The following is a 20,639-nucleotide window of genomic DNA, read 5'->3' on the forward strand; positions in this document are numbered from 1 at the left end:
ACTTGCTGACAACCCAGTTCTCACGGATGGTTCTGTTGCAGGAATTGTGCTAACACGAGCCGGCTATTACACCATCCCCTCCATGGAGGAGCTGGCTAGACTGACCGGTGACAGGAATGAATGTGTCGTGACAGGCTTCACCATAGGCCGCAGAGGTGAGCACAGACGGCTTTTCGCGATGCTTCAAGTTGAACCAGTGGCTTGAAAGCTGTGGAACCTGACTCTGGGTTCCGTGCCCTCAGTGTGATTGCAAACAGTGTCCTTGCATTGTGCACAGCTTGCACCACAGGCTTGTCGTGTTTCACACTGGGAGCACTGGCAGCCTGTGTTATGGGATGACTTGAGGAGCTCGAGTGTGAAAAGAACAAAAGCACCTGCAGCTTTTGAGATGCCCGCTGTTCCTAAACAGAAAAGTTGTAAAATCCCCGCTGGCTGGAGCGTTGCTGCAAACCTGATCTTATCGCCTCCATCTTAGTTGTTACCTGCACTGGAGCTGGCTGAGCTCTGGTGAAGATCCTTCAGCCCAAATGGTGTTCTTCACTGCTTTTGTTCAAGGAAAAAAATCCCATGGTGTATGCTGGTTTTAAAACCCTGTTTCTAAACGTGCCATAAAGCTGAGGGTACACTTAGTATTTGTGTTGGCAGGACGAATAGCCCGGTGATAGCACAAATCATGGAATGGTTTGGGTTGGAAGGGACCTCAAAGATCATCCAGTTCCAACCCCCCTGCCATGGGCAGGGACACCCTCCACTACACCAGGTTGCCCAAAGCCCCATCCAACCTGGGCTGGAACACTGCCAGGGACGGGGCAGCCACAAGTTAAAATAAATCTATCTGCCAAAGGATTGGCTATAAAAAAGTGGGTAACACGTGTTGGTACTTCCACACTAGGAAGCAGGAATCACTTGTATGTTGTTCTGGAGAGATAACAGAGCTCGGGGTAAGGTGGGGAAAGGAGGTGTAAAGCAGGAACGTAGGTTCTCTGGTGTGAGTTTTTTTTCGTGGACAGACCGATGTTCTGGTTGGTTTTGCAGGTTACGGATCAATTTACTTTGAAGGAGAGGTGGATCTGACTAACTTGAATCTGGACGACATAGTCCACATCCGTAGAAAAGAGGTCATCGTTTACCCCGACGACGAAAGAAAGCCGCCTGTTGGTGAAGGTTTGAACAGGTGAATTTTAAACACGCGCCGCGCGGGGACAGTGGCTGCCGAGGATGCTGGGGATGCTGCTGGCCATCCCCTGTGTTTGCAGGCAGCTGCCAGGAACTCTGAGCCCGAGGTGTGCGCTCAGGCTGCGGCGCTGTGCAGTTACTGAATTTTCTGAATTTACTTGCAATTTTCTGAACCAGGAATTGGGTCGAAAAGCAGTTTTGAGCCCACATGGTCAATTCTCAGCTCCTGTGTGGGTACCGACCTTCGCAGCTGTGCCTCAGACCCGGTAGGCTCTTACACTTTTGTCTGCTGTTAACAGGCGAGCTGAGGTTACTTTGGATGGAGTCTGGCCTACGGACAAAACATCTCGTTGCCTGATCAAAAGCCCGGAGCGACTGGCAGAGATGAACTACGAAGGCAGACTGGAGTCTGTGTCTCGGAAGCAGGGTGCTCGATTCAAGGAATACCGCCCAGAGACTGGCTCGTGGGTGTTCAAGGTAGTGTTTTTGTTCTGAAGTGACTTAGAGAATATTGGAAGTAATCTGGAATGAGAGTCTCCTGAGAATTTAAAATTCCAAAGCTTTGCTAAACTTCTGTAAACTGTCTCAAGTCCTTCAGCTGTCATGCACGTGCGAGGTGGACAGTTAAAGCCCGCTCCTCGCTCGAGCCTTTCAGAAATGGATGCTTGAAATCTCTCTCCCAAGGTCTGACATATTTGCCTTTCTTGTTACGCAGGTGCCACACTTCTCCAAGTACGGCTTGCAGGATTCGGATTCGGAGGAAGAAGATCATACTTCAAAAGTGGATACCAAGAAGTTGAAAACCGCACCTGTGCCGCCCCCAGGGCACCTGCCACCCCAGCAAATGACCCTGGATGGCAGCAAGCCAACGCCTCCGTCTCAGGTAGAAGGAGGGCAGTGGCTAACAGGGAATTCATAAAAGCAAAACGGAAGAATAACTGGTGCCAAGGGAGTGGTTGTTTGGAAGTAACAAGTAGCCTGGAAACTGAAGAGCAAAACCTGACACAAACTCAATAGCTCTTCTGACCTCTTGATGAGTGCTTGCGTGTTTCTTTTTCGTTAAGATACTTGATGTTTCACACTGGGAATGTTGGGGATGGGAAGGCTTTAAACCCTTGTTTCCTGTTTAAATTCCGGTCTCGATTGAGTTCGGCATATTTGCAGCACTTACGGAAGAGAACTTATTTTTGTGGATATTGACTGTATGCTATAGAATTATAACGCCTTGTGCTGCCTGCCTTGAGAACGTTGTTTGTGCATTAATTTGACTTGACCATCGTTTAGTATGCGAGACTGTATAGTTTATATGTTAAGAACCTGCTCTATTTTTATTAAAAACTACTTTTTTAACACTGGTTATACACTGAATTTTTAAGTGTATTTGGGTTGGATGTGGCTGCTTCTGAAGCTTTCTGAAACCATCCTCAGCACGTGTCTCTGTCTTACGAAGGGAAGGTGGCATTTTGTCCAGTTCACTGGTGACTTCTTGAGGTCTAGTGCCAATTTTCAGAACTCCTTTTACGTGGGTTCAAAGGTTAGTCTGATTGCAGCTGATACGCTGGCATTTTCTGAGTGGAATTAGTATGGATATGGTCAAGCTAAATTAGGAGAAGCTTCATTGTGGGTAAAATTCAGCCTATTTGGAAGGCATCCTGCCATCCATGGGATAGAATATACTCTGTGCCAGGTGCTAATGGGAAACGTTTGTGGTAGCTTTTTGAACTAACTTGTCATAAAACAGAAAGCAAGAGCAGGGTAGTTTTGGTTTGTTGTTTTTTTTCTTTTCCCCAAAAACTGGGTTCTCGATTGCCTGGTTGTGAAAGTAAGCCCTCAGCAGCTAGGGTGTGCAGGAGGCTGAGCAGAGGGTGTCCAGGAGCTGGACAGGACGTACCGTGAGTTTTTTGTCACTGTGCATGATCAGATGTTCTGTTTTCCCCTTCAGTAATCCGTGACCACAGCGAAAGGCGCGCTGTAAGCTCGCAGCTCGCTGCGGCGTGGGTCCTGTGCCACCGTGCTGCTTGGCCTGTGGCTGGCATTCCTGATGTGTCATGTCACGGGGAAGCTGAGGAGGAGAGTTTTACTTCTGCATCTCTGAAGTCAAAGCATGAAAAACAGCTCAAGAGGCAGTACTGTCAGATAGGCTGAACACTTCTCTTTTGGCTTCTTTTTTTCTGCTGTGTCTAGTCCTTTTGAAACTGGAGACGTTCTAGCAGCATTTCTCTTCATTGGCCATTGGCTTGGGGTAATTCAGAGCCCTTCTGGACAAGGGTCCATTCGTCGCATCAGGAGATACAACAAATCACACTTATTGCTTGTGGAAAAAACCAATATATTTACTCCTGTTGTAGGAGGGTGGTCCAGGGTCCCAGCGGTAGGAGTCCAGGGTCCCAGCGGTAGGAGTCCAGGGTCCCAGCGGTAGGAGTCCAGGGTCCCAGCGGTAGGAGTCCAGGGTCCCAGCGGTAGGAGTCCAGGGTCCCAGCGGTAGGAGTCCAGGGTCCCAGCGGTAGGAGTCCAGGGTCCCAGCGGTAGGAGTCCAGGGTCCCAGCGGTAGGAGTCCAGGGTCCCAGCGGTAGGAGGACGGTCCAGGGTCCCAGCGGTAGGAGTCCAGGGTCCCAGCGGTAGGAGGACGGTCCAGGGTCCCAGCGGTAGGAGGACGGTTCAGGGTCCCAGCGGTAGGAGTCCAGGGTCCCAACGGTAGGAGGACGGTTCAGGATCCCAGCGGTAGGAGTCCTGGTCGCAGTGTGCTCTTTGAGCAGAACGTGCTGCTGTAGTGCCACATGAGGTGAGCTGCCACCTCTTCTATGGATTCTGGCTCCGGACAATCCCAGCTGAGTGTGCAGCTGCTGCCTTATCGCTCCTCTTGGCTAACTAACACCTGCCAGTTCGTCCTGCTCTCGGAAAGTACGTTCCTTGAGCGTTTGTGTTTTACTTGAGATGAACACGGGGCTGGCTGACAGACTGGCCTGCATTACCACCGCTCGGTTTTCCTGCTGGGTGCTTGTTCGGATTAATGGGAGCCAGAGCAGATGTTTTAAGCAGACAGAAATATTGGGAATACGTGTGATTTATTCAGGCCTGTCTTACAGATTCAAAAGTGCTTAGCAAAAACTTGTCGGATTAATTAACCTCTTTGACTTGCATGCCATTAACTAAGGTTTGCATTTCTGAAAACAGGAAAAAAAAAAAACACCTTAATTTCCCAAACCTCTGAGAAACTTATAGCATAGCTTAAAAACTTGCCAAACTCCAGGTGTGTAAAGCACCTGAAAATCATGTTCTTTGGTCTGTAGAAGCATTTAGGATCTAAACTTGGGGTTTTTTTAGGTCCCTCAGTAACTTGAATATTAATTAATGTATTAATGTTTCAAGGTCCACAGGAAATAGTTACACCAGGGACCAGCTGCATTAAAGCGCAATGAAGGGAGCAGTGAAACTTTTGTGTGTTTGACCATATTTTGACTTGTAAATCTGTTCTGTGCGCTGTGGGCATACTGGGATGCCACTGGCTAAGGCTCCTGCCACGTCTGCCATCGGGTTCTATCTTTACAGCCCCCCTGGTCTCCTTTTATCTGCCTCATCTGATAACCTTCATCGCGTTTCTTGGCTGGCTCTAATGAGCAAAGGAGCAGCTGCTTGAACACGCTCTGAAATCCCTTTGCATGATTTCGGGGCACTATCCGCCGCGGTTTCCTTGCTCATCCGTATGCAACGCTCCGGAGCGTTGTTTCAGCAGCCTGCACATCGTTGTTTCTGGAAACCAAGTAAGCTGTAAGCATGAATCTTTCACAGGGCGCTGGTATCTAAGCAACAGGGGATGGGAATTGTTAAGACTGGAGCAAAACCAGTGCACGGGAGCCCAGGTTTGGGGTTAGAGCCTGTCAGGAACCAAAGGGTCATAGAACCATCAAATGGTTTGGGTTGGAAGGGACCTCAAAGATCATCCAGTTCCAACCCCCCTGCCATGGGCAGGGACACCCTCCACTACACCAGGTTGCCCAAAGCCCCATCCAACCTGGCCTTGAACACTGCCAGGGATGGGGCAGCCACAGCTTCTCTGGGCAACCTGTGCCAGTGCCTCAGCACCCTCAGAGGGAAGAATTTCTTCCTTAGATCTCATCGAAGTCTCCCCTCTTTCAGATTAAATCCATCACCCCTAGTCCTGTCACTATGTACCTTTGTCAAAAGTCCTTCTCCAGGTCACCAGGTTAGAACCTGAAGGCCATTCAGCTAATGTGGCACAGGCTAATTACTCCTGGGCCAGGAGCTTCTCTTGGGTTGGCCAGTTAGCTGCACGATACCAGCAGTGAATGGCCTTCTCCAGGGGTTTTTGTCCTGTCAGACAGTTCCTGGTAGCAGAGCTGACACATGGTTGGATGGTTTGCAGTGTCCATCACTCTCCGTGGTTTGGTACCGGCATGGGGGCTCGCTGCTGTCACCAAGCCAGCAAGCTGGGCACAAGTGGAGGTGGTGACAGCGGTCAGAGATGGTTTCAGCTGTCTGCTGCTTGTTTGTACTGGCTGAACGTTTTCTGGCCCTGCCTGGAGCGAGAGTCCACCTTGTCTTAGGTAGTTGAAGGTGTGTCTACAGGTCACCTCGGGCTTGTCACAAAGGCGATGCTGTGTGATCGTCTTCAGAAAAACCATAAAACTCATTCTTCTTCCTGCCTTGGACTAGTCGTAGAGATGAGAAATTTAGCTGCAGACTGGAAGAGAAGTGGTGTATTTAACTCTCTAACTACTGATGTGCTAGTGACAAGCAGAGTAGCATTGGAAAGACTGAACAACTTCCTGGTCCAATGACAGTTGTCCTGGTTTAAAATGCAAAACAAAACCCAAAAAAAACCCCAACCAAACCCCGTTTTTACATGTGTGTGCACACGCACTCTGTGACCCAGTCTTGCACCATCTGGAAGGGGCTCCTGTCCACTTAAAACTTTGTATTTCAAAGAACTTAACTTGATGTTTTTGATTTGTACAGTGTCACAGCTGGAGAAACTAAGCAGTGGCTCCTCTGCTCATCAGCCACCAGTGGTGCCACAAGCTCATGCTGTACAATTGCTACTTTTAAACTGGTTGCTCAGTCATCTAAAAGGTCCCAGCTTGAACTGAGGCAGAGGAAACTTTTCTTTGTGTGTTAGCATTTTGAGGGAGAAGGGGAGGAAGACAGGATGCCCAGAACTCTCTTCCTTTTTGTTGGTCGCATGAAATACGGAAAGCTGAAGAATAGTTTCTTAAACCGAATGGCAGAACTTGGTGAACTTCAGGAGGGCATCACTGAACCAGGACTTCTCCTTCCCTTTAACTTGTGCTGGTCTGTTACAACTCTGAAGAAAAAGGGAATAGGTTATATATATATATTTATCTCTAAACTTCATGTGGAGTCTTGACACGAGCAAGGGAGCACTCTGCTTCGTTTGCAGGTGATTAAGTACTCTTTCTGCAAACTGTTGCAATCTGTTGTTGTCTGACGTGGCCTCTGCATGTGTCCCCAGATCCCCGAAGTGGAGCAGCTGGGCAGGGTTGTGGAACTGGACAGCGACATGGCAGACATCACCCAGGAGCCTCCCCAGGAGCCCGTTGTAGAAGATGACATAATAGAAGAGCCAGAGGCAGTGCCTGCTTCGACCCACATCGCCTCCACCCTGGGTATTAACCCCCATGTCTTACAGGTGAGTGTCCTGCCGTTTCCCCTCTCTGATTTCCTTTCTTTTCCTGGAGAAGAGAAGGCTCCGGGGTGATCTTATCGCAGCCTTCCAGTACCTAAAGGGGCTACAGGAAAGCTGGGGAGGGATATTTTACAAGGGTGTGTAGTGACAGGACACGGGGCAATGGCTTTAAACTGAAAGAAGGGAAATTTCAATGGGATCTAAGGAAGAAATTCTTCCCTCTGAGGGTGGTGAGGCACTGGCACAGGTTGCCCAGAGAAGCTGTGGCTGCCCCATCCCTGGCAGTGTTCCAGGCCAGGTTGGATGAGGCTTTGGGCAACCTGGTGTAGTGGAAGGTGTCCCTGCCCATGGCAGGGGGGTTGGAACTGGATGATCTTTGAGGTCCCTTCCCACCCAAACCATTCTGTGATTCCATGAAACAGAGGACTTTGATAACTCTAATGTCTCAGTTTGCCTCCCAAGCGCACTTATATGCCACCTAGTAATAAACTGTAAATCACACCTGTAGTTTGATTAAAACTTAACATGTTAGACTTACATGTCTATCATCTTAAGATGAGAATTCAGACTTCCAAATTTTGAAGTGTGGGCAATGTAGTAAGCTAAACTGATAGCCAGCCAGGACTGCCCTGGGCCCAGTGTTTGGAAAACAAGGTGATAGGATAACTGGTCTTGATTTGGGTTTTGGTGTTGGTGAAAGGGTAGTACCTGGAACCCTTGTGGGTTTCTACTGTGTTTTTAATTTGTGAGGAAAAAACAGTGAAGGTGCTACTGAAGCTGAAAAACAAGTAGATAGAGCTAAGATCTCAGAAAACATGATTATTTTGGGATGTCACACCCATCCTATCAAGTACTGTGACACCAATTTAACTGGTAGTTTGTAAAAGTCTGTCATACTGACAAGCTTGCTTTCAGTTCTCCTGAACCGTGTGCCTTCGCTGTCACCTGGGGTGTTTGTGGCACGAGTGTGTTGTCATACGGAACGTGTAGAAGTGACCTTGTTGGGAAAGGAGCTGCTGAGATCAGCTGCTGCTGTCCGAGTGCTTGCTAACGCGTGGGCTTGCCTTGCCACCTCTTCAGATTATGAAAGCCTCCTTGCTTGCTGATGAAGATGACCTCGATTGGATCCTGGATCATTATCCTGGGAAGCAACCTGTGAAAACGGATACTTCTCAAGAGATCTGTTCTCCGAGGCTCCCTATTTCAAAATCACAAGGACAGAAAAGATACTCAGGTATTGTGAGAAACCACGTATTGTGTGACAAAAGAGCTTGATTCTGATATTAACAGGCAAAATCCTGTCGCTGGCTGAACGTACGGCGGAACCGTTGTGTGCTGGGGGGGTCAGCTCTGGCCAGCAGCAGGTGCCCACCCAGCTGCTCTCTCTCACACTCCTCATCAGGATGGGGGGAGAAAACTGGATGAAAATGAGATTGTTTTGGTTGCGACAGTAACTGGTAAACAGACGTGAGTAAAATTAATTTACTGACAGTTAAAGTAGGTTTGGGTAGTGAGAAACAAAGAGAAATTAAAACAACGCTTTCTTACTCTGCCCCCCTTTTCCCAGGCTCAGCTCCTTCATTCCCAGCTCCTCTACCTGCTCTGGTGCTGGAGCACCTCTTCTCCTCCTCTTTCACTTGACCTGGTGCTCACACTGCTGGTTTTGCTTTTCTTTTTCTGCCTGCATGGTGTTTTCTGCCCTTTTTGAAGTTCTCACAGAGGCACCACCAACTTTGCTGGTTGGTTTAGAGGTGCCACACTAACTCCTCTGATGGACTCAGCTGTGTCCAGCACAGGGCAGCCTCTGGCCTCTTCTCACAGGGAGCACCCCTGCAGCCCCCCCTGCCACTGAAACCTTGCTGTTTACACCCAGCATATCCACTAACTGGGGATTCCAGTAGGAATAATACCACCTAACAAGCACTGAGTTGCTTCCTGAATTAAATGAGCACACCTGAGATGTTTCCCCAGGGACAGTTTCAGCCCTGTCCCTGCTAATAGCAATCAGTGTCTACTTTCTCTGCGAGGTGCTTCTGTTCTAACGGTCTATGACAATATCCGTTAAATCAGTAACTTTGGAAAGTGCGAATCTGGGGTGAGTATCTGTACTGGTGTTGCTGAAACACCGTGTGCTGCTGTCTGGATAGTGCAGATCAGGCTGTGCACGGTGGGTGTTGCGGGTCTCGGTGCTGCAGGTAATCATGCCTGGCTACATCTTGTCGTCACAAACCACAGACAAGGCAAACGTTTTCCCTGGCTGCTCAAGAAATACTGAAACAGCTTTAAAATACCAGAAATGTTCTGCTTAAAAGTAAGCACCCCGTTCATTGAAAGATTCTCCTTGCTTCTTCCCTCTAGCTGGTGGGCTGCTGCAATCCAAGTTTGCTAATGTGATTTTCCAGCCACCGAGTGCTGCCCCGCAAGATCTCAAGGCACCAGGGACCCTGAGCAGTCCCCCTCCTACTGCCCTCTGGTCGGCGACTTCTCCGTTGGCATCTGTGTTCACTGTCCCTCCCTCAGTCCCCGAAGTACAGATTAAAACAGTCGGTGTCCGCAGGCAGCAGGGCCTCGTGCCTCTGGAGAAGTCCATCACCTACAGGAAAGGGAGGCTCCTGATGGATATGGGACTCTTCATGGGGCGCTCGTTTCGTGTTGGTTGGGGACCCAACTGGACGCTTGTCAATTGTGGAGATGTACTGAGTGGATCAAGTGAAGTGGAAGATCTTCAGTGTGAGTCCGTGGAATACGGATTCCTGCCAACTCCTGTTGCTCCAAAATCGTGAGTAGTAGTTTCCTTCAGGATGGTTTTGACATACTCTCCCTTCATTTTTGGAAGAATCCTAATTGTAGGTCAGTACTCCCTTCTGACACGCAGAGGCGGAGATTTCCTTCAGGTTGCTGCTTTACGAAAATCTGTATCTCAAAGACCTGGAATAGTGTAGTAAGGGTAGTTTTGGTTTTGGCTTTTTTTTTAACAAGTAAATAGCACCATCATCCAGCAAAAGGTTAAAGAGAAAAAGTTCAGAATTGTCCAGGAAGCTTCTAACTGGCTGTTGATTCTCACTGAGGATATCTGCACCACCTAAGAAATTCCTTGTTCAGCTTCTGAATTCAGATACTCAGATGCCCTCAGTTCTGCTTGTCCGTAAAGCAGTTGGTGCACAGACCTTGCCTGGGTACCTAAACTGGAATATAGCTAGAGCTTCTACCGTTGAAGTCTTTCAGAAAACTGGTTTGGTTGATGTTCTCCAGCACATCTGACTTGCTGGCAGAATGAGGTGCTCTCACAAAAAGCACTGGGGCATGGTAAGGTGCTTATTGCCTCTTGAGAGCTGGAAGCACCCAGCTCAATGAGGTTTGTTTGCCAAAGTCTGGTTCTGAATCCCAGGTGGTGTAGCGAGGTTGGTTGTGCCTGGCTGTTGACCTTGGATCCTGTGTCTTCCTGCCTTTGTTAAAATCAGGACAAACTCAGCAGGTGCAGCTGCTCCTTGATGGGTGCAGTTGGCTTGCACGGAGAACAGTTCAGAACATTACTCTTGGTTTTTATCTTCTTTTTACCTCCAGACTCTCAGAATCCTCTTTCAAGGTTCACGTGGAGAAGCTGAGCTTAGAACAACGGCAGGTGGACAGAGACCAGATGTATCTCATCCCTCTGGAGATAAAGCTGAAGCACAGCACTGTCCATATGGATGAGCACTGTCCTCTTCTGGCCCCCAACCCCGGAGTTTCTGCTATCCACGACTATGCCGACTGGGTTAGGAAGGTGTCTGAGGATCCTGCTGTGACAGAAAGTGAGTGTGCAATGATTCTTTTCACAGTGGGTGGTAGTGAATCTGGAAAACTGTCCAGATTGCATCGGAGCGGTGCAACCTGAATAAAACAGAAAACCTGATCGGAGCTCAGCGTTCTTTCTGAAAGCATAAACGTGGTTCCTGGCGTTTGGGAAGCTAACTGGCTTCCTGCATCAGCTTGTAACAGTAGGAGATCCTGTAAGATTCCTACAAGGTTACGCTTATGAGACGTCTCTAAATATTCTTCTGCGTGTTTTCACTCCTTATGACTGGATAACTCTGTCCTGGCAGCTGTGGTGAAGCACTGGTGCTTGACGTGGACTTTATGCGAAGCCATTTGGGGGAACTTGAAGGAGCTGGAGGCCAGCTTGGAGGAGCCCAGTGAGTACCTGCTGGCCCTGGAGCGCAGGAGAGCCTTCTCTCGCTGGCTGTCGGAGACTGCTGCGGGACGGATCGAGGAGGAAGTCTCGTTGTCCCGACATGGGAATCACGTCGAGGCCGTGTTCAGCTGCCTGACTGGGAAGAGGATCGGTGAAGCTTGCAGGCTGGCCCAGCAGTCAGGTAAGATGCTGGAATTTCTCAGCTTTCTGGGGGTGAAGGAGAAGGAGGGGAGACACAAAGAGAATTCCAACTTGGAGATCTCGTAGTAACCGGCCCCTCTGAGTGAGGTTCTCCCGTGTCAGACTGTGGTTAAGGCGGGGGCTGGCTGGTCTGCGTGCTGCTCCAGGAACGTGTCAGCTCCGAGAGTCAGGCAGTGATGCCATCCGGTACTTGGTATTGCGCAGAAAGCCAGTTCCTCCTTTGGAAAGTTCTGTAATTACTGTTATTTTTAATTGAAGTGCTGTTAAGTGCGTAACATTTGTTTTTAAAAATGTATGTTGTTAGGCTAGTTTCATCTTGGTCTTTTACGTCGGCTCAAATCTTACAACTTATCGTAGAATCATAGAATGGTTAGGGCTGGAAGGGACCTTCAAAGGTCATCTAGTCCAACCCCCCTGCAAGGAACAGGGATATCTCCAACTAGATCAGGTTGCTCAGGGCCTCATCCAACCGGGCCTTGAACGTCTCCAGGGATGGAGCATCCACCACCTTTCTGGGCAACCTTTCCATTTGTGTCTCCTTTGGGGAGTCTGTTCTTCCCATCCTTTGCCTTCTCCCCTCACCTCCCTTTAGTAGATGTTCATGGAGTGGTTTATTTGATAAGAAATTGTGCACAAGAATCAAATGTGCAGCTGTAGGCTGCTCAAAGTGCCTGACGCTTCTGAAACAGCCAGCTGTGGCCCTGGTAGGTGGGAGGATTTGCCTGATGTGCTGCTGTCTCCCGTTCCAGGTGACCACAGGCTGGCTCTGCTCCTCTCCCAGCTGGCTGGCAGCCAGCCCGTGCGGGACCTCCTCACCATGCAGCTGGTGGACTGGCACAGGCTGCAGGCAGACTGCTTCATCCAGGAAGAGAGACTGCGGATCTTTGCCCTGCTTGCAGGAAAGCCTGTGAGTTCTGATACTGGGCTGGTTTGTTACTGGTTCGGCTTCCCCTTTGTGTCAGCTGTCCAGTTGAACCTGTGGCACTCAGCCACAGCATGTGGTACGCAGCAGGGACGGAGTACAAGGTGCTGATGGTTTGGTTTGGTTTTTTTGCTAGTGTAACCTCTTACTGCTGCATACCTGTTCCGTACCGACCATTGTGGGATAGTTGGACTCAACTGAGTGATTTGTTTCTTTAGGTGTGGCAGCTGTCGGAGAGAATAAGCATCAATGTGTGCTCGCTGCTGGACTGGAAGCGTTGCATGGCTGTCCACCTCTGGTACCTGCTTCCACCAACAGCTTCTATTTCCAAGGCACTTGCCATGTACGAGTCGGCGTTTCAGGTAGGTCGGTCGTGCCTGGGTGGACGGAGACGTTACTCGGTGCCCCCGACTGCCTGATGCTGCGCTGAGACTTGTGCGAGCAGCCGAGTATCCCTGTGGTGGTGCCGAGTATGGAATTGCTTACGGATCCGTCATTTTGGTTGTCACAGCATCGAATCCCTTCACCAGCTGTAACGATGAGCTGCTGACTCAGTTCACCTTCATAGGAAGGTTTCTTCCCCCACTGGAGTGGGAATAAAGCACTAGGGTTGAACCTGTTGGTCATTCTGGTTACTGGAGAAGCTTAGGACCTGCTCTTTAGGGTGTTCTGGGAGTGACTCATTTGAAGTGCAGGACCTGGCACTTGGTCTGATTGAATTTCATACAGTTGGCCTCAGCCCATCGATCCAGTCTGTCCAGGTCCCTCTGTAGAGCCTTGTTTGTTGCTGTGGAGCTGTCAGCCTCTGTATGCAGAAAGACAAAGGGTTCTGTTGAAAAAGGTGTTTAATCATTTAACTAAAGGTAGTTCAGCCCTTGATCCGGGTGACTAACGACAGCCCGAGCACAGCAGCGCGTCCGGCGACTCCGAATTGATGCTGCGTGGGTGTTGAGTGTGATCTGTGCACGCTGTGTGCCAGTGCAACGTGATCATCACTGCACAACACCGAGCTTTAGGTGCATCATGACGTGAGCTTAAGGTAGTGCTACTGGGTCAGAACTGGGGTGGTCTCACTGCAGCCCCATGGTGTGGAAGAAAAGCGGATACAGCTCATTTCCAGACCTTCAGGTAGGAGAGCTGGTAACTGGAAACCAGCAGGACATGGGAGTGCCCTTCCAACCCAGATCTGATGTTCTCACCAGCAGTGAAAATGTCAAGAGGGTTTTGGTGGTCTGGACTGGTTAGATGGTACAAACAACAGCAGTTCTCTCACAGTTCCGGGCCCTGTAAAATGGTTCTTGGTGACTCGGTGCGTTCGGTGCCGGTGGCTTCGCCGCAGAGGGAGAGGCAGCTCACAGGGATGCACCGTCCTTCACTCCATCAGGTCCCATGTGGTTTTCCAGCTACAAAGTCACTCAGAAATACAGGTTGTGTCTGTGAGAGCTGACCGTACCCCGCACGGTGGCTTTGAGGAGCTCGGCGTGAGGCGACATTCAGCTTTCCAAAGCATTTTTCATGTTTTTAGCATCACGTCCGTGACTAGTTGCTGTGTGTTAGCTGCAGGTGCAGCAGGTGCAGCTCCTGCTTGGAAGCAGCAAGTATGCTCATGAGCCTGCTGAGCTGTAGGGAGCTTGGGGAACCCCTCTGTTCAGGGTGCTGTCCCCAAACTTTGTTACAACTCTTTCTTCAGAACACCCCAGAGTGTGAGAAATACGCGTGCTGTCCTCTGCCTCCCTACCTAGAAGATTCTGGTTGTGTGATTGAAGAAGACGATGCAGGAAGACCTCTGAGGGATGTCTGTTTCCATTTGTTAAAGCTCTACAGTGACAGGTAAATGGGTCAAATAGTTCACAAACTCTCCAGACACGTTTGATCGGTCAGTGACTTCTCCAACTCCTAAACCAGGGGGATGAAATCAGCTTCAGTGTCTGCAGAACCGCTTAGTGGTCAGAAACCTGTCGTGCACGTGCGCCCTTAGAGAACGTGGTGACGCTGCCGGTGATGGGATAGATGATGAAACTTAAGCCTTGGAGCACATCTGTGGGGTTTTTCTTTACATGTTTTCTGCTTCTGAAGGGTGCAGTCATCGTGCTTCCCCGTAGCTGCCTCTTCTGAAGGCGCTGAGAAATCTGCAGGAGGAGCACGTACGAAAGAAGAGGTTGTGACAGTCTAGGTGCAAACTCAAAAGTAAAAGGGTTTTAACAGTTGCTCTTGTTGTATTTGGTTTTTTGTGATTAAAAAAAGGCCAAACCAACACCCCACACCCATGCGAATCACATGTGAAACAACTAGAGGTGGATGAAGCACCAATTTCTGATTTTATGTGCACACAAGTAGCGATTTGTGTTGCAAATATTTATTTTTTTTTTTCTCTCCAGGCACTATGATCTTGACCAGCTGCTCGATCCCAGGAGCGTAACGTCTGACCCTCTGGACTATCGTCTCAGTTGGCACCTGTGGGAAGTGCTCAGAGCCCTGAATTACACCCATCTGTTCAAGCAGAGTCAGGGAGTGCTGAACGCCAGCTACGCTGCCCAGCTGGAAAGCGAAGGGCTTTGGGAGTGGGCTGTCTTTGTGCTGCTGCATGAGCCTGACACGCAGTGAGTAAAAGACTTTGTGGGTGGTTTTTTTTTTTTCTTTCCCTCTTGAAAATAACGTGTTATCCGTTGCAAAGACCTGCCGTGTGTACAGTAATTATGACTTCTCTCACGTTAGACTGGAACTGCACAGCTGGAGAACATCATGCCGCTTGTAAAAATTGTGTGCCAGGAATAATTCTGCTTAGTTAAATACCTTGTTAGATGTTAAGTAGTGTTGTTCTGTAACGAGTGTCACTCCTGAGCTGTGCTACAGGAGCAGGTCACCTAGCCCTTGCGATACCCCAGGGCTGTCCTGCCTGTGGCTCCGCATGCTTCACAGAATCCCAGAATGTCAGGGGTTGGAAGGGACCTCAAAGGATCATCTAGTCCAATCCCCCTGCCGGAGCAGGACCACCTAGATCAGATCACACCAGAACGCGTCCAGGCGGGTTTGGAACATCTCCAGAGAAGGAGACTCCACAGCCTCTCTGGGCAGCCTGTTCCAGTGTTCTGTTCCCCTTACTGGGAAGAAGTTCTTCCTCATGTTTAAGTGGAACCTCCTCTGTTCCAGGTTATCTCCATTTCCCCTTGTCCTGTCATTGGATGCCAGTGAGAAGAGCCTGGCTCCATCCTCATGCCAGTCACCCTTTCCATATTTATAAACATGAATGAGGTCCCCCCTCAGTCTGCTCTTCTCCAAGCTAAAGAGACCCAGCTCCCTCAGCCTTTCCTCATCAGGGAGGTGCTCCACTCCCTTCATCACCTTTGTGGCCCTTCCCGCCTTCCAGAACTTGACAACATGAATGCCAAGTATCGTAACTGTTGCCGTTGGAGCTGGGCAGCAGTGTGTTTGAAAGGAGCGCTGGGGAGTCGCCCACGTGCATGTTTTGCTTCTGCTGTGACATACTTGAGAAAAAATTGTCTTAAACTTGTAAACAACACGTCCTTTCTGGAGAGGGGTCTCTCGCCGTTAATGCTTGCAGCTCCCATGGCCACGTTGTGACAGAACCTTTTCCCAACCGATAACGTCGGACAGAGCCTGGATCTTACTTCAGGGGCCTGGATCGTGCTTAGACGTGTTTTAGCCTACAGCACTTGAGATGTTACAAAACGCTGGCAGTGACTTCTTCCTTAGCAGTTACCCTGTGCCGAAGGAATTCAGCTGATTTTTCATAGGATCACAGAAGGGTTTGGGTTGGAAGGGACCTCCAAGACCACCCAGTTCCACTGAAATAACGCCGTGTCCTCTCCTCCCCCCAGCATTCGGGAGAAGGCCGTGCGGGAGCTCCTGAGCCGACACTGCGTTCTCTCCGAGACACCCGAGTCTTGGGCCAAGGAGACTTTTCTGACGCAGAGGCTCTGCGTCCCTCCCGAGTGGATTCATGAAGCGAAGGCGGTTCGAGCAAGGATGGAGGGTGACAAGCATAAAGAAGCCCTCTTCTTGTTCAAGGCTGGGCACTGGAACCAGTGTCACAAGCTGGTCGTCAGGCACTTAGCTTCAGGTGAGGCTGCTCTCCTTATTTTTTTCATTCTGTCTTTTGAACGGCGCATGTAAATGTGGTCGGAACGGAAGTCCTGGGGCGTTGGATAATATGGAGGGGCAGGGCTGTGTTTCATAGAATCACAGAATGGTTTGGGTGGGAAGGGGCCTCAAAGATCATCCAGTTCCAACCCCCCTGCCATGGGCAGGGACACCCTCCACTACACCAGGTTGCCCAAAGCCCCATCCAACCTGGCCTTGAACACTTCCAGGGATGGGGCAGCCACAGCTTCTCTGGGCAACCTGTGCCAGTGCCTCACCACCCTCAGAGGGAAGAATTTCTTCCTTAGATCCCATTGAAATCTCCGCTCTTTCAGTTCAAAGCCATTGCCCCGTGTCCTGTCACTCCACACCCTTGTCCAAAGCCCCTCTCCAGCTTTTCTGTAGCCCCTTTAGGCACTGGAAGGCTGCCATAAGATCACCTGGAGCCTTTCTAGCAGCAGGGTTAGTAGAGAGTGACCCGAAATGGCTCTCGGGATACCTGCTGTGATGGTGATTCACTGAGAAGGGCAGTGCTTGACCCTCTGCACATCCACCTTCCTGTGCCAGAGGTGCCTCAGGGAACATTCTTGGAGCCCCCATCCCATGGGTTTCCCTAGCTTGGCAATGGGAGGGCCTTAGACTTCCCTCTTGGAGGCCACAGATCCAGTAAGCGTTTCTGGCCGTGGCTGGCAGTGTCAGGAATTACAAACCTGACCGAGTACAGCCCATCGGTTGCTTTTTCTTTAACAATCCGTGTTCCCAAGGGGTAAGCAGCCCGTTTGCTCTGGAACTAACACACTTGTTCTCTCCAGATGCCATTATTAATGAGAACTACAAGTACCTGAAAGGATTCCTGGAAGATCTTGCCCCTCCGGAGCGTAGTGCGCTCATCCAGGACTGGGAGACGGCCGGGCTGGTCTACCTGGATTACATCCGTGTGATTGAGATGCTTGATAGGATTCAACAGGTGACAGACTGAAACGATTGTTGTTGGTTCTTTCCCTACAGTTTGGAAGCTCCTACACACTCTCGTTTTCAGAATAACCCTTTACTCGCCGTTCAGTGCCAACATCCGTGTCTGCCAAAGGCAAACATGGTGCATCTCTGGGAATAGAGAGAGATTTGGTGGATACTGCCAAAAGATGTGGGCTCTGCCCTGCGAACACGCTCTGTGGAGCATGGCAGTGAGATACAAGAAGGAGAAGGAGCCAAAGTAGCAGTTGGGTAGTTAGCAGGAGTCTGCGTGTCCATCCCCTCTAATCCAGCTCCAGACTTCCCACTTCCCGCACTTCAGGTGTTCACTTCAAACCAGTTTCCACGTAGAGTGTCTCCTGTTGGACAGATCTGGTTCGGAGTGCGCTCGGGCAGTCGGCGAGCGGTGCTGCTGGGGGGCTTTGGGTGACTGGGGGGCTGACTGTCCTGTTTGCTTCCAGCTGGATTGTTCCACCTACGAGCTGGAGCGGTTACATACCAAAGTGACGTCGCTGTGCAACAGGATAGAGCAGATCCAGTGCCGCAGCGCCAAGGACCGCCTGGCCCAGTCAGGTACAGTGACACCAGTATCTCGCAGCCCCCTGGGGAAGGGCAGTTACAACGAGCCCGCCCAGCATGGGCTGTCACCCAATGCTCTGCTCCACAGTTTCCTGTGGAATGGCTGTCCAAGTTCACCGCTCGGCAGGGCGAGCTCCTCGGTGCTCCCAGTCCGGAGCGTGGCGCGGAGCATGCGGGAACACCCCTCTTCCTGCTCTTTGCAGACATGGCCAAGCGCGTTGCCAACCTGCTGCGGGTGGTCCTCAGCCTGCAGCACGCCCCGGAGCCCCTCGCCGACTCCGCGCCCGACCCGCAGCGCGTCCCTCTGCGCCTGCTCGCCCCCCACATCGGGCGGCTGCCTCTGCCGGAGGACTACGCCCTGGAGGAGCTCCGCAGCCTCACCCAGTCCTACCTGCGGGAGCTGACCGTGGAGACCCACTGAGGAGGAAGCCCTTCCACGGGTGGACAGTTCTTGGATTGACAGTTTTAACCGTTTGTTAACCGTTATCCTTGTTCTGAGGGTGCACCACCTCTCCAGCCGCGCAGGTTTTTCCACAGAGGTGTAAACCAGCCGTAGCGCAGGAGTTGTGTAAGCTGGGCTGGCGTTGGGGCTGGTTGCACCTTCCTGCTGGCTGGCACCCTCAGCCACACGACGTTTTCCTGGAATCAATAAAGCGCCTCTTGCCGAACCGGTCTGCAGGTGAGGTGGTACCTGTGGAGGGGGGCAGGGGGTGGGCTTCCTCCCCGGGCACATCCTTCTCGCTCCTCCCGTGGCGGCGCAGAGGATGGCGAAGCGAGTTCTGGGACAGTTTGCCGTGGGAAACCGATGAACCTTCAGCACCTGAACTGGCCGTGGATAAGCTTTAACTGGAGTTTTGTGTTAAAAGTTTGCTCTGTTGGGCGGGGGGAGAAGAAACTAAATTCAGAAGCATCTTTTCCTGCATTCTCTTGTTCGGAGACCCGTGAATGTTTCGTTTCTCTTGTTTTTCCGTCTCCAAAAGCAAAGGAAGGCACTTCCCTGCCTCGGGAGAAGGGGAGGTGACACCTGTGAGTGTGCCTTACGGTGAGCTCTGTGCCCGGCAGGCCTCTGCGGACACACCAGTGTCTGCTGGGTCCCATCCAGTACAACACAGGGGCTTGTCCTGATAGCTGCCGCGTTCCGGGGCTGATGGGAGGGGGCGGATTCTGCGCCGAGAGCAGAACTGCCAGGAGAGAGGCCACCTGCCCGACGAGCGGAGCAGCACGGCTGCCCGGGCACTGCTACGCGGGCGAGTGCCCAGCTGTGCGGGCAGCCCCTGGGCCAGCACATGCCATCATCCCCGTGTTTGCTGTGCCGCTGGGTGCCACGGAGCAGAGCCGGCATCAGAAGGTCCCACAGCGAACGGGTGCCCATGCTGGCACACTCCGGTGTGTACAGTCTTTACCGGTGCCGTGGCTAGAAACTATTTTTGGAAGAATTCCAAAAGCTGCCTATGGGTCTGTGCTGATGCCAGGGTTACGGCAGCGGCACCTCCTGCCACCGCTGGCAGCGGCATCTGGCCTGGCGCGGCTTTGCCGGGGCTCACGGAGGGTCTTTATGCATGAGCGGTATGTAAAGGTTTTTATTCAAAAAAAAAAAGTTATAAATAAATGATCTAGATTATTTTCCTGTCTTTTTGAAAACAACAAATAAAATGTTTATAGTATCCTTGTGGTTTCCTTTGCTTTGTAAATACGGTTTCACTTCTGTAGGCACACGTGCCCTGGCGTGTCCCACCCGGGTGGCTCGGGCGGTGGCCCAGCTCCCAGGAGCCGAGCGTGCTGGGATGGTACTGGGGAAGGTGAAGGCTCCTTGGAGCCAGAGCTGTTGGGCTTGGAAGAGCACCAGTAAAGGGTTTACAGGTACATCAGCGCTGACGGACTAGGGAAGAGGGGAGTTCAGGGTGGAAGGGGAATGGGGACCTGGTCACAAAGGACATAGAGAAGGTGCTGGATGTCAGCTTCAGCTTGGTATTTACTGGTAAGACTGGCCTACAGCAGCCTTGGGTCCCTGAGACCAGTGGGAAATGTCAGGAAGACTTGCCTTGGTGGAGAGGGGTGAGGGTAGGGGGCACTGGGTTGGGGTGTCCTGGGCCTTCAGGACCTGGCAGGTGCACCCCAAGGTGCTGAGGGAGCTGCAAGGCCGCTTCCCACCTTGGAAAGGTTGTTGGTGATCAGGGGAGGTTCCTTCAGAGCCTTGGGAGAAAAAGTCACCCCTGCCTTGAGGAGGAGGAGAATGGGGGAGCTATGGGCTGGCAAGCCTCACCATGGTCCCTGGCAGGTGATGGAGCATGTCTCTCAGAATCCCAGAATGTGAGGGGTTGGAAGGGACCTCAAAGGATCATCTAGTCCAATCCCCCTGCTGGAGCAGGACCACCTACATCAGATCACACAAGAATGTGTCCAGGTGGATTTGGAACATCTTCAGAGAAGGAGACTCCACAACCACTCTGGGCAGCCTGTTCCAGTGTTCTGTTCCCCTTACTGGGAAGTTCTTCCTCATGTTCATAGATTTCATAGATTTTTTTCTAGGTTGTAAAAGACCTTAGAGATCATCCAGTTCAACCCTCCCTAATCCCCATTAAACCATATCCCTAAGTAGTTCATCCACCCTATTCTTAGAATCATAGAATCGTTAGGGCTGGAAGGGGCCTTCAAAGGTCATCTAGTCCAACCCCCCTGCAAGGAACAGGGATATCTCCAACTAGATCAGGTTGCTCAGGGCCTCGTCCAACCTGGCCTTGAACGTCTCCAGGGATGGAGCATCCACCACCTCTCTGGGCAACCTGTTCCAGTGTTCTACAACTCTCATGGTAAAAAATTTTTTCCTAATATCCAACCTGAACCTACCTCCC

General features: G+C 50.9%; 1 protein-coding gene across 1 annotated transcript in view; it reads left to right on the forward strand.

Moving 5' to 3' along the window:
* Positions 1-18,343, forward strand: part of NUP98 (nucleoporin 98 and 96 precursor) — a 41,482-nt gene extending 23,139 nt beyond the window's left edge. Inside the window, 17 exon segments of the mRNA XM_086630653.1 lie at positions 42-155; positions 1,036-1,174; positions 1,476-1,653; positions 1,892-2,059; positions 6,668-6,844; positions 7,922-8,075; positions 9,200-9,620; positions 10,406-10,632; positions 10,924-11,193; positions 11,963-12,120; positions 12,354-12,497; positions 13,826-13,965; positions 14,514-14,735; positions 15,975-16,216; positions 17,049-17,203; positions 17,670-17,781; positions 17,991-18,343. Of these exon segments, the coding sequence (XP_086486779.1) occupies positions 42-155; positions 1,036-1,174; positions 1,476-1,653; positions 1,892-2,059; positions 6,668-6,844; positions 7,922-8,075; positions 9,200-9,620; positions 10,406-10,632; positions 10,924-11,193; positions 11,963-12,120; positions 12,354-12,497; positions 13,826-13,965; positions 14,514-14,735; positions 15,975-16,216; positions 17,049-17,203; positions 17,670-17,781; positions 17,991-18,208 (3,239 nt within the window). The 3' untranslated portion in view covers positions 18,209-18,343.
* Positions 18,344-20,639: the final 2,296 nt, after the last annotated feature.

The sequence above is a fragment of the Tauraco erythrolophus genome, unplaced genomic scaffold (genome assembly GCF_009769465.1).
Source record: "Tauraco erythrolophus isolate bTauEry1 unplaced genomic scaffold, bTauEry1.pri scaffold_45_arrow_ctg1, whole genome shotgun sequence".
Taxonomy (NCBI): domain Eukaryota; kingdom Metazoa; phylum Chordata; class Aves; order Musophagiformes; family Musophagidae; genus Tauraco; species Tauraco erythrolophus.